Source organism: Olea europaea, unplaced genomic scaffold (genome assembly GCF_002742605.1).
Source record: "Olea europaea var. sylvestris unplaced genomic scaffold, O_europaea_v1 scaffold1316, whole genome shotgun sequence".
Taxonomy (NCBI): domain Eukaryota; kingdom Viridiplantae; phylum Streptophyta; class Magnoliopsida; order Lamiales; family Oleaceae; genus Olea; species Olea europaea.
This window is the reverse complement of record NW_019230635.1, coordinates 178,585-193,257: the sequence shown is the minus strand read 5'-3', so window position 1 is coordinate 193,257 and position 14,673 is coordinate 178,585. Positions and strand designations below refer to the sequence as shown.

At 30.1% G+C, this 14,673-nt stretch overlaps 1 protein-coding gene across 6 annotated transcripts; it reads left to right on the top strand.

The window, feature by feature from the left end:
• The first annotated feature begins 2,989 nt into the window (after window positions 1–2,989).
• LOC111374955 (probable serine/threonine-protein kinase PBL17) lies at window positions 2,990–11,599 on the top strand. 6 transcript variants are annotated; one of them, XM_022997718.1, is made up of 7 exons: window positions 2,990–3,139; window positions 3,228–3,304; window positions 3,919–4,262; window positions 5,215–5,350; window positions 5,763–5,899; window positions 10,542–10,665; window positions 10,910–11,599. In XM_022997718.1, the coding sequence occupies exons 2-7, from the start codon at window positions 3,232–3,234 to the stop codon at window positions 11,464–11,466; spliced, it is 1,371 nt and encodes a 456-aa protein (XP_022853486.1). In that variant the 5' UTR covers window positions 2,990–3,139; window positions 3,228–3,231; the 3' UTR covers window positions 11,467–11,599. The 6 variants fall into 6 exon arrangements, with proteins under 6 accessions (XP_022853486.1, XP_022853488.1, XP_022853490.1 ...); XM_022997720.1 differs by having other exon boundaries at window positions 3,223–3,304; XM_022997717.1 differs by lacking the exons at window positions 2,990–3,139; window positions 3,228–3,304; window positions 3,919–4,262; window positions 5,215–5,350; window positions 5,763–5,899 and adding exons at window positions 7,144–7,293; window positions 7,382–7,458; window positions 8,073–8,416; window positions 9,369–9,504; window positions 9,917–10,053.
• Window positions 11,600–14,673: the final 3,074 nt, after the last annotated feature.

Sequence of the window (14,673 nt, the reverse complement as noted above, 5' to 3'; positions counted from 1 at the left end):
TAGTTGCACATGTATCATGCTACCATCTAGGGACTTTTCCTTTCATTACGTTAATTTTGCTTACTGTGGCCACAAATGTTGTCTTCTTTGATGGAGTTCACATTTCCTTCTGAGTTGATCCGTTTTCGGCGTCGACATTCTTTGTATAATGTCCAGGTTTTTCACATACAAAACAACCACATTTGGACTTCTTCTTAGACTTGTTAAAGTTTTTTGAATGCTTTTTCTTGTTAGATTTGCTTGAATGTTTGATTTTCTCTATAGTATTGGCCTTGGAAGTGCCTTAATAAGAATTGTCATTCTTACATCTCATCTTTGACTCATATTGGCAAATGTCTGCATGATGTATCAAGCATTGTAAAGGATTTAACACTTAAGCACTAGCGAAATCCTCCAAAACTTAATAACACAAAGAAGATGAATATGATATAAAAGAGAGCTTTTATTTTTGTGGAATGAAATTATGATCACAATTGAATTTTCAAGTGTCTTGTGTTGAACATCAATCAACTATTTATAGGCCTCAATAGTACTCCACGAAGTGGTGCCAAAGAATATTCAAAAAGTTGCAGGACAACCTCCAAAAGCCACCAGAAATTTGAACAGAACGGCCATTAACGGCTTTTTTATTGTTATATCCAACCATAAATTCTATGTAAATGGTCATGCGACTGCACACCAATATGGCTTAAGCGGTCGCATAGGCCAAGTTTTGCTCTTCAATGTCCGCTTTTAAGTTCCACACGCTTTTATTGATTTTTGAACAATATTTCAATAGCATTCATTATTATTTTATTATAAAATTTGACTGACGTATGGACTCAGTCCGTGTTTGGAGTGATTTTAAAGTGCTTAAATACAAGTACTTTAGAAAGTTGGACAAAAATTCTTCTTTATATGATGACTATTCGTTGTCACGTGCGTTGCACGAGTTTTGTATTTATTATTAACGTCAAAATTGTAGATTTTTCAAAACTTGTTAAAGATTCGAAGTATTTGGTGAAATCCGATCATTTGGTTTATTGCATTATCGCAGGATGTACGGTGATTTCTTTTACATTTTTTTTTTGTTTTTCCTCATTTTTTTTTCAAAAATTTGTTTAGAGATGACGTTTGACTTCAATGGTCCCGCAGAAGGCGAAAAAGGCAGCACTTTACATACAGATAATTCTATATTTGAAGTAACACTAATAATTCATCACAACAGCCACCGAAAAATTGTAGGTTTTATCTTTAATATCTTATTCATTGACCTTTTCCAAATAATTTTGACTTCAAGATCATAAAACGTAATTTTTTTAATTTTAATTAAATAATATTTATATTGAATTTTAATTATTTCAATTTAATTAAAAAAATTTATAATAACTTTTTTTTTTCATTTCCCTTTTTTATCTCTTTTTACCTGCATTTACAGTACAAACAATATCGTTTCCCTACGTTGAATGGCAAAATGACAATTTTTATTCCATTAATATGTTAAATAATTGAATATATCTTATATATAATCATAAAAAAATATAAATTATTTAATTAATAATAATTAAATCTTGATCAATGTATGTTATATTCACTCTTTATCTTAATATTTGAGATGCAATTTTTTTTTCCAAAAATAGGAAAAACAAGATAATGACTAAAATCGAGAGTCATAATCTTAAAGATTAACCTTCTCAATTCTGCACCTAGATAATATTACATCCTACAAAATTTCAAATATTAGAATATTGAATAAGAGATAATGGAATAAAACATAATCTCTAAAAAATAAGCGAACCAAATTGTAACTATCATTTTACACCAATACTAATAAAAAATTAAATTATTTAACAAATTAGAATAAAAAAAGAATTGCAGAAAAAAATAAGAAAAACAAAAAAAAAGTTATTATAAAGTTGTTTAATTAAATTGAAATAAGTAAAATTAAAATTAAAATTTATTTAATTAAAATTGAAAAAAAAATACATATTATCATAAAAGGAAAATAATTTTAAATCGAACAAATTTTTTTCATAATATGGAGAAAAGAGAAATTTTAAAACAATTTTCAAAAAATATATAATAAAAAAATTAAACAAAAGAAAGTTACAAAAATTAAATAAATAATATATAAATATTATTTAATTAAAATTAAAAAAATTTAAGTTTGATCAAAAATTTTAATTTTCAAAAGAATCTCCATCACACAGCTCTGTGTGATGGAGAGAAAATCTCCATGTTTCTTTTTTTTATTTTTTATAAATATATATCTTTTTTCGATTAAGTTTTTTTAATTATTTTCTCTTTATGATAAAGCATAATTTTTTCAATTTTAATTAAATAATATTTATATATTCTTTATTTAATTTTCATAACTTTATTTAATTTTATTTTTATTCTATTTTTTTAGAACAATTCATATTATAAATAATTTTTTGTTCGATTTAAAATTCTTTTTAATTCTTTTCGTTTTATGATAAAACGTAATTTTTTCAGTTTTAATTAAACGATATTTATTTTTAACTTTAATTATTTCAATTTAATTAAAAAACTTTATAATAACCTTTTTTTTTGCCTTTAATTTTTTGCTTATTTAATTTGTTAAATTATTTAGTTTTCTGTTTTTTATTAGTATCGAATTGGATGAGGTGAAGTGGTGTGTGAAAATAGAAAAATATTACAATGGATGTGATGGTTATACTGTTATAGTAAAGTGACGTGTGAAAATAAAAAAATGATTGAAAATAACGCGATGTCGTTTTTGCTCTTAAAAATTAAAAAAAAAAAGTTGTTATTGTGTAATAAAATGAAAAAATTCACTATTCCTAACTAGAGTATCTTTAGTTCTTTACATTTCCTTTTTTATATTGTAGGGAAATGATAAGGACATTATTGTAAATTGCATGGTTTACTTAGGCCGGGCCGCCAAGGACGTCAATCTCTGTCTGCTTTTGGAATGTTCTTGACAGCCAAATGAATTGACAAATAATCCATATTTAAGAAGGGAAAATAAACACGTTGCTCACCCTTGTCAATCATCTTCTCCCACTCTTTTCTTGGTACTATCCATTCATACTTTGTGAATATCGCGGCGAAGATATCAAATTTCGGTGGGACCATCACGATTTCGGCCCACCTTTTGAGATTTCGAGATAACTAGGTGTGTAGAAAGTTTTGATTGATGAATGAAATAAAGTGACCACCCATTGCAGAAATTGGAGTTGAAATTTTCATTTTGTGAAGTGAAGAAAAATGGGTTCTTGTGTCAGCATTGAAGAAGAAGACAATCAGCAACCAAAGAACAAATCTTGTAGTAGCAGATCAGGTAGATTTATTATACATTAACAAGTACCCACAAAATTAATGTTTGTAGTTTTTAATGTTTACATTCTTGTTTTTTCATCGTGCAGAAAAGGGAATGTTCATTTGGGTAGTTTTTTCAATTGGGGTTTGAGATTAATATGTGCTCATGGAATAAGTCTTGTGAGTTAGTAGATTCTGACAAATAATAAAAAAACAACAACAATGATAGTGTGTGTATTCGACAAGGCTAAGAATTTTGATTATGAAATTATAGGTGTATTTAATAGCATTGTTAGATTGCTCATTAGGAAATTGACACAACTAATGAAATGAGAGTTGACTTTCATTTGATCTTAATTTTATCTACAGTTTGCTTGACATTTGGTTACAAAGTAAACTGTACTTGTACATAAATACATATATTGTGTAGAAAGAGGAGTGATCCTTTTGCTTATTAGCCAGAAAAAATTATCTTGCACCATCTTCAATTGCAATTTTCTTTTTCAATTAGATTAGATTGTGCCTTCTGTTGGAATATTGCTTTAGTTCATGGTTTGGCATAGGTACGTAGACGGCAGAGCTAGTTCAGTTTACCTAAATAAAAATAGTGGTAACTTCTTCTGTGAATATTTGCAGCGGTGCATGGAACTCCTGTATCTCCCACCAAAGCAGACTCTGTCCTTTTGAATGAGCTAGATACTCCAGAGAAACAAAAGAATGCAAACCCTGTTGTAATATTTTCCAAAAATGTGCAGGATCTACGCCAAAATTCTGGTAATAGTGATCTTGATATCTTTACCTATGAGGAGATGAAATCAGCTACCAAGAACTTCCGACCTAATCAGGTTCTTGGTGACGGTGGGTTTGGTATTGTTTATAAAGGAGTTATAGATGAGAATGTAAGGCCTTATTACATGACAACTCAAGTTGCCATTAAAGTGCTTGATCCTGAAGGTCTACAAGGGGATCGAGAATGGCTGGTAATTTGTTTGGACCTCCTATCTAAATTGAACATTCTACTGAATATTATGGTATTTTGTTATGCTTTATATCTGATATTATAAATTCAATCTTTTTCATTCACTACAACCTGTTAATGACCAAGACAGAGTTGTCTGTCAGCTGAAATGAAGAGGTATATCTGTGAACTTATAAAAGCACCCATCGTCCTACAACTATTTAAGCCATGAGATTTTACATAGCCGAGACAATTGCATGTGTGTACAAAAGGTACCTTAATTTGGAAAAAGATACCTCGCTTCTCTTAGGTTGTTAGGTAGAACTAAGAAGGGTGAGGGGAAGGAGGAAGAGAATGGTCTTACTATTTACTTTTGATATGATTTGGTCTCTGACTCTCTGTATTATTCGATCCTTCTTTCATCTCCTTCATAGAGGGACGAGTTGTCTAATAATTTCCCTTCTCCAATAGTTTCGAGATCTCCCTATCTACTTTTTGGCCTAAAAAATGGGAAGTCGAGGGTGTGTGTCAATGTGAGACAAGTTGGGTTATCTCAATCTCCCTTTCTTCTTTTTCCTCTTTGTTCCTTATTTCCTAACAAAGAATTTAGGTCTCTTCTCTTGCTTCTCCTCTTATTTGTCCAATAACATTCCTACAAGATTCTTCAGGGATATGCATGAAGATGTGCAGAAGGCATGAAAAGATCCAATATTCACGAAATGGTGTATTTTGTCAAATCTGAGGATATTATTTGCCAAGTTTGATGAAGAGTCTTTTCTATTCTATTTTTCTTCTCTTTGAAGATCTGTAGATAGTCTGATAATAAGTAAACTGAACAAAAGTTCCCATTTCCTAAAAGGTTTGCATAACATTGGCCATTCCTAGTAATTCATTTGTTACCAGCCCTAAATATCTCGGCATGCATTTTCTCTTAAAGAAAAGTCAGTTGCTAATCATTGAATTTTTACTTGCAGGCAGAAGTTAATTACTTGGGGCAGTTTTGCAACCCAAATCTGGTGAAACTGATTGGGTATTGCTGTGAAGGTGATCATAGGCTGTTGGTCTACGAATATATGGCATCTGGGAGCTTGGAGAAACACCTCTTTTCGAGTGAGTACAAAGTTTTTCATGCAATAGAGAATTATTACGGCTTGAAATTACTCCAGAATCCTTTTATTTAACATATTCCTAATTTCTTGAATTATTATTTTTAATGGATAGTTTAAGTTTAGATTGCCATTCATGTTTAGAATGAAAACTTCATTCAAGATTCTGTGAGAATTTTGAAAGCTTTTTATATGCTTCTCTTCCATGAAAGACTGATATAATAAATAACCATCTGAGTGGAGCTTTGTCATTATACAGGCGGTTCTATCTTATTGAGAATTTTTACAAGTTAAATTGATCATTTATGCTTGATACCCTATACTTCTATAGAATCCAATTTTGAACGTTACACTAGTTTATGTGATCCCATTGGATCTACATCTTTATAACTATTTTATTTTTACTGCACTTGTAGGAGTGCGTGCCACTTTAACATGGCATAGAAGAATGGAGATTGCTCTGGATGCTGCAAGAGGGCTTGCTTTTCTTCATGATGTGGAAAGGCCTATTATATATCGGGATTTTAAGACTTCAAACATTTTACTAGATTCGGTAAGTTTCCATTCTTGTTATGTAGGTATGCGGCTGTTCTTTGTTATCCCTACACGAATCTTTAGTTCATCGAATTCATATCATAAAATTTTTCAAAAGTTTTACAACGGCTGTCAATCTAAAAAAAAAATTGCAGGAAAAAATAAGAAAAACAAAAAAAAAGTTATTATAAAGTTGTTTAATTAAATTGAAATAAGTAAAATTAAAATTAAAATTTATTTAATTAAAATTGAAAAAAATACATATTATCATAAAAGGAAAATAATTTTAAATCGAACAAATTTTTTTTCATAATATGGAGAAAAAAGAAATTTTAAAACAATTTTCAAAAAATATATAATGAAAAAAATAAACAAAAGAAAGTTACAAAAAATAAATAAATAATATATAAATACTATTTAATTAAAATTGAAAAAATTTAAGTTTTATCAAAATTTTTAATTTTCAAAAGAATCTCCATCACACAGCTCTGTGTGATGGAGAGAAAATCTCCATGTTTCCTTTTTTTTATTTTTTATAAATATATATCTTTTTTCGATTAAATTTTTTTTAATTATTTTCTCTTTATGATAAAACATAATTTTTTTAAATTTAATTAAATAATATTTATATATTCTTTATTTAATTTTCATAACTTTATTTAATTTTATTTTTATTCTATTTTTTTGAACAATTCATATTATAAATAAATTTTTGTTCGATTTAAAATTCTTTTTAATTCTTTTCGTTTTATGATAAAACGTAATTTTTTCAGTTTTAATTAAAAAATATTTATTTTTAACTTTAATTATTTCAATTTAATTAAAAAACTTTATAATAACCTTTTTTTTGGCCTTTAATTTTTTTCTTATTTAATTTGTTAAATTATTTAGTTTCCTGTTTTTATTAGTATCGAATTGGATGAGGTGAAGTGGTGTGTAAAAATAGAAAAATATTACAATGGATGTGATGGTTATAGTAAAGTGGCGTGTGAAAATAGAGAAATGATTGAAAATAACACGACATTGTTTTTGCTCTTAAAAATAAAATAAAAAAATTGCTTAATAAAATGAAAAAATTCACTATCCCTAACTAGAGTATCTTTACATTTCCTTTTTTATATTGTAGGGAAATGATAAGGACATTATTGTAAATTGCACGGTTTACTTAGGCCGGGGCGCCAAGGAAGTCAATCTTTGTCTGCTTTTGGAATGTTCTTGACAGCTAAACGAATTGACAAATAATCCATATTTAAGAAGGGAAAATAAACACGTTGCTCACCCTTGTCAATCATCTTCTCCCACTCTTTTCTTGGTACTATCCATTCATACTTTGTGAATATCGCGGCGAAGATATCAAATTTCGGTGGGACCATCACGATTTCGGCCCACCTTTTGAGATTTCGAGATAACTAGGTGTGTAGAAAGTTTTGATTGATGAATGAAATAAAGTGACCACCCATTGCAGAAATTGGAGTTGAAATTTTCATTTTGTGAAGTGAAGAAAAATGGGTTCTTGTGTCAGCATTGAAGAAGAAGACAATCAGCAACCAAAGAACAAATCTTGTAGTAGCAGATCAGGTAGATTTATTATACATTAACAAGTACCCACAAAATTAATGTTTGTAGTTTTTAATGTTTACATTCTTGTTTTTTCATCGTGCAGAAAAGGGAATGTTCATTTGGGTAGTTTTTTCAATTGGGGTTTGAGATTAATATGTGCTCATGGAATAAGTCTTGTGAGTTAGTAGATTCTGACAAATAATAAAAAAACAACAACAATGATAGTGTGTGTATTCGACAAGGCTAAGAATTTTGATTATGAAATTATAGGTGTATTTAATAGCATTGTTAGATTGCTCATTAGGAAATTGACACAACTAATGAAATGAGAGTTGACTTTCATTTGATCTTAATTTTATCTACAGTTTGCTTGACATTTGGTTACAAAGTAAACTGTACTTGTACATAAATACATATATTGTGTAGAAAGAGGAGTGATCCTTTTGCTTATTAGCCAGAAAAAATTATATTGCACCATCTTCAATTGCAATTTTCTTTTTCAATTAGATTAGATTGTGCCTTCTGTTGGAATATTGCTTTAGTTCATGGTTTGGCATAGGTACGTAGACGGCAGAGCTAGTTCAGTTTACCTAAATAAAAATAGTGGTAACTTCTTCTGTGAATATTTGCAGCGGTGCATGGAACTCCTGTATCTCCCACCAAAGCAGACTCTGTCCTTTTGAATGAGCTAGATACTCCAGAGAAACAAAAGAATGCAAACCCTGTTGTAATATTTTCCAAAAATGTGCAGGATCTACGCCAAAATTCTGGTAATAGTGATCTTGATATCTTTACCTATGAGGAGATGAAATCAGCTACCAAGAACTTCCGACCTAATCAGGTTCTTGGTGACGGTGGGTTTGGTATTGTTTATAAAGGAGTTATAGATGAGAATGTAAGGCCTTATTACATGACAACTCAAGTTGCCATTAAAGTGCTTGATCCTGAAGGTCTACAAGGGGATCGAGAATGGCTGGTAATTTGTTTGGACCTCCTATCTAAATTGAACATTCTACTGAATATTATGGTATTTTGTTATGCTTTATATCTGATATTATAAATTCAATCTTTTTCATTCACTACAACCTGTTAATGACCAAGACAGAGTTGTCTGTCAGCTGAAATGAAGAGGTATATCTGTGAACTTATAAAAGCACCCATCGTCCTACAACTATTTAAGCCATGAGATTTTACATAGCCGAGACAATTGCATGTGTGTACAAAAGGTACCTTAATTTGGAAAAAGATACCTCGCTTCTCTTAGGTTGTTAGGTAGAACTAAGAAGGGTGAGGGGAAGGAGGAAGAGAATGGTCTTACTATTTACTTTTGATATGATTTGGTCTCTGACTCTCTGTATTATTCGATCCTTCTTTCATCTCCTTCATAGAGGGACGAGTTGTCTAATAATTTCCCTTCTCCAATAGTTTCGAGATCTCCCTATCTACTTTTTGGCCTAAAAAATGGGAAGTCGAGGGTGTGTGTCAATGTGAGACAAGTTGGGTTATCTCAATCTCCCTTTCTTCTTTTTCCTCTTTGTTCCTTATTTCCTAACAAAGAATTTAGGTCTCTTCTCTTGCTTCTCCTCTTATTTGTCCAATAACATTCCTACAAGATTCTTCAGGGATATGCATGAAGATGTGCAGAAGGCATGAAAAGATCCAATATTCACGAAATGGTGTATTTTGTCAAATCTGAGGATATTATTTGCCAAGTTTGATGAAGAGTCTTCTCTATTCTATTTTTCTTCTCTTTGGAGATCTGGAGATAGTCTGATAATAAGTAAACTGAACAAAAGTTCCCATTTCCTAAAAGGTTTGCATAACATTGGCCATTCCTAGTATTTCATTTGTTACCAGCCCTAAATATCTCGGGATGCATTTTCTCATAAAGAAAAGTCAGTTGCTAATCATTGAATTTTTACTTGCAGGCAGAAGTCAATTACTTGGGGCAGTTTCGCAACCCAAATCTGGTGAAACTGATTGGGTATTGCTGTGAAGGTGATCATAGGCTGTTGGTCTACGAATATATGGCATCTGGGAGCTTGGAGAAACACCTCTTTTCGAGTGAGTACAAAGTTTTTCATGCAATAGAGAATTATTACGGCTTGAAATTACTCCAGAATCCTTTTATTTAACATATTCCTAATTTCTTGAATTATTATTTTTAATGGATAGTTTAAGTTTAGATTGCCATTCATGTTTAGAATGAAAACTTCATTCAAGATTCTGTGAGAATTTTAAAAGCTTTTTATATGCTTCTCTTCCATGAAAGACTGATATAATAAATAACCATCTGAGTGGAGCTTTGTCATTATACAGGCGGTTCTATCTTATTGAGAATTTTTACAAGTTAAATTGATCATTTATGCTTGATACCCTATACTTCTATAGAATCCAATTTTGAACGTTACACTAGTTTATGTGATCCCATTGGATCTACATCTTTATAACTATTTTATTTTTACTGCACTTGTAGGAGTGCGTGCCACTTTAACATGGCATAGAAGAATGGAGATTGCTCTGGATGCTGCAAGAGGGCTTGCTTTTCTTCATGATGTGGAAAGGCCTATTATATATCGGGATTTTAAGACTTCAAACATTTTGCTAGATTTGGTAAGTTTCCATTCTTGTTATGTACCATGCAACGGTTCTTTGTTATCCCTACATGAATCTTTAGTTCATTGAATTCATATTATAATATTTTTCAAAAGTTTGACAACAGCTGTCAATCTATCACAACACCCCCCCACCCCTAACTGGACTTGGGCTCAGCTACGAGAGACATAGGCAGGGTTCTGGCCCCCTACCCCTCCCTGCCCACGCGCCCCAAAAGTATTGAAATGAAAAACTATTTTAAAAATTTCTGTAAATAATACTCCTACTCGTGAACTAGTTAGACCTTAAAAGACTCCCCTCAATCACAAGCCCATCAATAATTGGTAACCTTCTCTATCTGATTCTCAGAGCTGTCTTTCTATTGATATAAATAATTAGGCTAAACAGAGAGTATCATTATGTGGTTCTGTATATAAATGCATATAATTCTTACCGTAATTTCTACATGCATCTATCTATTGCTAAAGTGTTACTGAAACATGCAGGATTTCAAGGCAAAACTTTCCGATTTTGGACTGGCAAGAATTGGTCCCACTGGAGATCAAACTCACGTGTCAACTCGAGTTATGGGAACTTATGGTTATGCTGCTCCGGAGTATGTCATGACAGGTGAGTCTTATGATAGCGAACTGCTAATGCTTCCTTTTATACCGTCAGATGCTGAATAATCCACCTTACCAAAATAAGTTTGTGACGACCCATGTATTTTCTTAGCACTAGGCAGCTTAACTCTTTGCTTCGCTGAGGAACGTGTCTTTCTTTACTTGATGCTGAAATTTAGTTGTGTGATGATCATCCTGACTGGTATACAATGGTGCTTCATTGATCTGATCTTCTTTATACAATTGTCCAGGACATTTAACTTCTCGAAGCGATGTATATAGTTTTGGAGTTGTATTACTTGAAATGCTTATTGGAAGGCGAGCAATGGATAAGAGCAAGCCTAGTCGAGAGCATAACCTTGTTGAGTGGGCCCGCCCACTTCTGAACCACAGTAAGAAACTTAATAGAATTCTGGATCCTAGAATTGAAGGGCAATATTCGACTAAAGTTCTTATGAAGGTAGCCAATCTAGCATATCAATGTCTCAGCCAAAATCCTAAAGGGAGACCCATCATGAGTCAAGCAGTCGAAACTCTTGAGACCCTTATATCACAAGAAGGGGGTCGAGAAGAGACGATTCTACAGAGTGGAGGTGGCAGTGTAATCCTTTATGAAGTTCCTGGAAGTCTGCCTGACACTCCCAAGGAAAAGAAGAAAAGCCAATGCGAAAGGGATGATGAAAGAGATGTCCCCAAAAGGAGTAAACGAGCTAATGGAAGGAGCAAAAGCGAGCCTCCGAAGGAGTGCGATCTTTTTGCCCCTTCAGAAGCTCTTTTAGATAAGGAATCATCCTCAAATGGATGTTGAAGTCTGTAGGATTAAATCAAATATTGCTTATATGCAAAATAAATGCCAGCATATCGCCTTGTGCAATTCTTTTTCTTTGCACTTTGTTGTTCATAGGGACAATTTATTATTATTATTATTATTTTGGCTGCATCGAAGACAATCATACAGACTGTTACGAACACAAACTGTTTGTAACTAAGAATGAAACAAATTGAGAGGAAAAAAAAAAAAAGAAAAAAAGAAAAAAAGAGAGAACGCGAAATATATAGGTTAATTTGAGGAAATTCGAATGTCCCAAAATATTAGGGTGCATTTGGTTTTACGTTTTCAAGCTGTTTTCAATTTTAGTATTGTAAAACACTGAATATATATTTGTTTTGGTAATTCTGAAAATGTGTTTTCGAAAATAAGGTGAAACTTATCACATAAAATTCAAAAATTATTTTTGACGTTTTGAGTGTTTTCATTGAAAATATATATATATATATATATTTTTTATTTTTTTTTTTGTTTGAAATTTGAAAAATAAAACTATAGAATTCAAAAAAATAATTTTTTTAAAATATTAAAAAAATAAGACTTTTGAACCAATTAAGTATAAAATTCAAGGTAAAAAAACCAGAAAAATAAAATTATAAAAATTTCTGGAAAAATAAAGTTATAAAAGATAAAAAGTAAAATTAGTTCAAATTCTTAATGATTATTTACATAAAAATTCTAAAAAAAAATAATAATTAAATGAACATAGATAAAAATATTCACAGTTCAATTTATTAATGTTTTTTTTTTTTTGTTTCCTATATTTTGAGCTCAAATTATTATTTATTTTTAGTTTACTTCTATTGCTAGAAAAAGATATTGTAAGATTCACTAACTTTAAAATGCATATGCTATTTGATAATATATTAATATTAAAGTGTTATATTTTACTGAATAATTAAATTTTATGGAATAAAATATCATAAAACAAATTTTCAAAATTTCAAATCAAACTTGTTTTCTAGTTTTTTTTAATTATTTTTTTTTGAAAAATAATTTTTAAAAATTGCAAACTAAATATTTTTTAACAATCTTAAAACAGACATTCAAAACAGAAAATTAAAAATAAACAAAAAAACTGAAATACAAACCAAACGAGCCTTAGTTTTCAATGAATCAGTAATACTAAAATTGTTTGCAAAAATAATTCATTGGCATTACTTGACTCATGTTCCCGTTATATCCTAAATTAAAGAAAATTTAAACTACTAATAACAATCCACAGTTAAAAATGGACCAATTCATCAAAGATAAAATTGCATCCTAAAATATTATAGAAAAAATATTAAAACTGTAGATATGTAACGTAGGCCGCATTATCATTTAATCCACAAAACTGGCTAAACCGGGTTGGTCCTTCATAAACCCGTCCAAAACCAGACCGGGTCGTAAATATAACCTTACCAGGCCTGGCCTGAAGCAAGTCTTGGGCCATCATGTTATTTGCATTTAACAAGTAAAATATGGTCAAGCCATTTACAAAAAAATAAAAAAATGAATTGATTTAAATTTTATCCTACCCGATAAAAACTATACACATCCTAATTAAAACTAAACCTTATTGTAATTCGTCGACATTTAGATGAAGTGGAAGCATTGGATGATTTACAAAAAGTTATGAACCGTATAATCATATTTGATATTTCCATTCATTTTTCTATTAGTTATTTTATATCATTTAATTATTATCAATAAATTTATGTACTATATTCTTATCTTTGTGGAGATAATGAATTAGGTTTTATAATTACAGATATTGCATCAATTAGTATCGACTAAGAGATTCAAATACTTCTATCATGTTGTTGTCTAAGAATTATAGAACTTTGATTTGCAATAAATTCAATGATACTATTTATGCTTTAACGTGAAATTTTAAATTAATATTTATTATTAAACGTATTCTTTGTCAAAGTGTGGTTTTAAATCAAATCAAATCGAAAAAAGTGGTTTGAATTGATTTTGGTTAAAAATTAAAGTGATTTGATTTGAAAATTGTCCAAACCATCCAAATTGAACTGTATTCACCCCTATTCTCATGGATGCTTCCTTCCATTTTCTCCTTTAATAAGTCATCTAACTTGCACTCGTTTTTAATAAAAAGAACAAAAAGTCAAGAGGATAACGACATATGATATTGAAAAAATTAATTGCCCAACTTTATTCACTGATTAAGTGTGTATATATATACTAGTGTTTAGCTTATATGAAGTACCAGTGACATGACAAACTATTTAACTGGTGAATAAGTTAATAGTAGGTTCCATGTATTTAATGATTCACCAATTAAATGATATATCGTGTCACTGGTACTTAACATAAGCTAAATATTGATACTTAGGAGATCATTTATGTTCAAGTTATTTATTATGAAGATGGTTTGTGTTCAAATTGTATACTCAGTATTATACATTAATGTATAATTTAAGAGGTAGTTGCAAAGCATTTGGTCTAACACGAACAAAATGTGGAATAGTTGAGTCCCTGGTATTTGAAAGTTATGACCACCTTATAAAAACAATTCAACACTGCCCACAGATTTTTTTGACATGACGGACCAAGCACTGTATTTTTTAAGAGGGTATTTGGTGGGGATTAAAATTAAATTTTTTAATAAATTATGATAAAAGTTTTTGAAATACCTAGTTGAAAAGTTGCGAAATCTATGAAAGATTTGATTAATATTGATTATTTGATTTTGACTTAAATTAAAATTAGATTTTAATTCAAACCAAACAGGTTCAAAATAATTATTTTTTTTCTCCTTGCAAAATAGTAAATCTTAACCATGCAAATAATATAGGACTCTTTTTTATTAGTATTCTTAATGAGGATAAGATAACAAGGGAAGTAAAATTTAAATTTAAATCGTCGAGATTCTGTTATCTATTAATGAGTTTGGTCGGTCAGACTTTAGTAATAATATATGTAACTTCGATAATTAAATCAACTTTAGGTTCATAGTGAAATTTCACAATATGACATGATATTCACATTTGAAGACGATGGATGTTCGCTAAAAGTGCATGCCGTAAGTGCACGAGTTGTTCAAGTAATAAAGTGAACTTTATGAGTCCGAATTATCGATCCCTCAAGAAATGTACACTTTCGATTACATAATTCTAATTAATTTAATTATAACAATAAAAATAAGCACACAATTAAAAATATGATTTTGAAATAAGG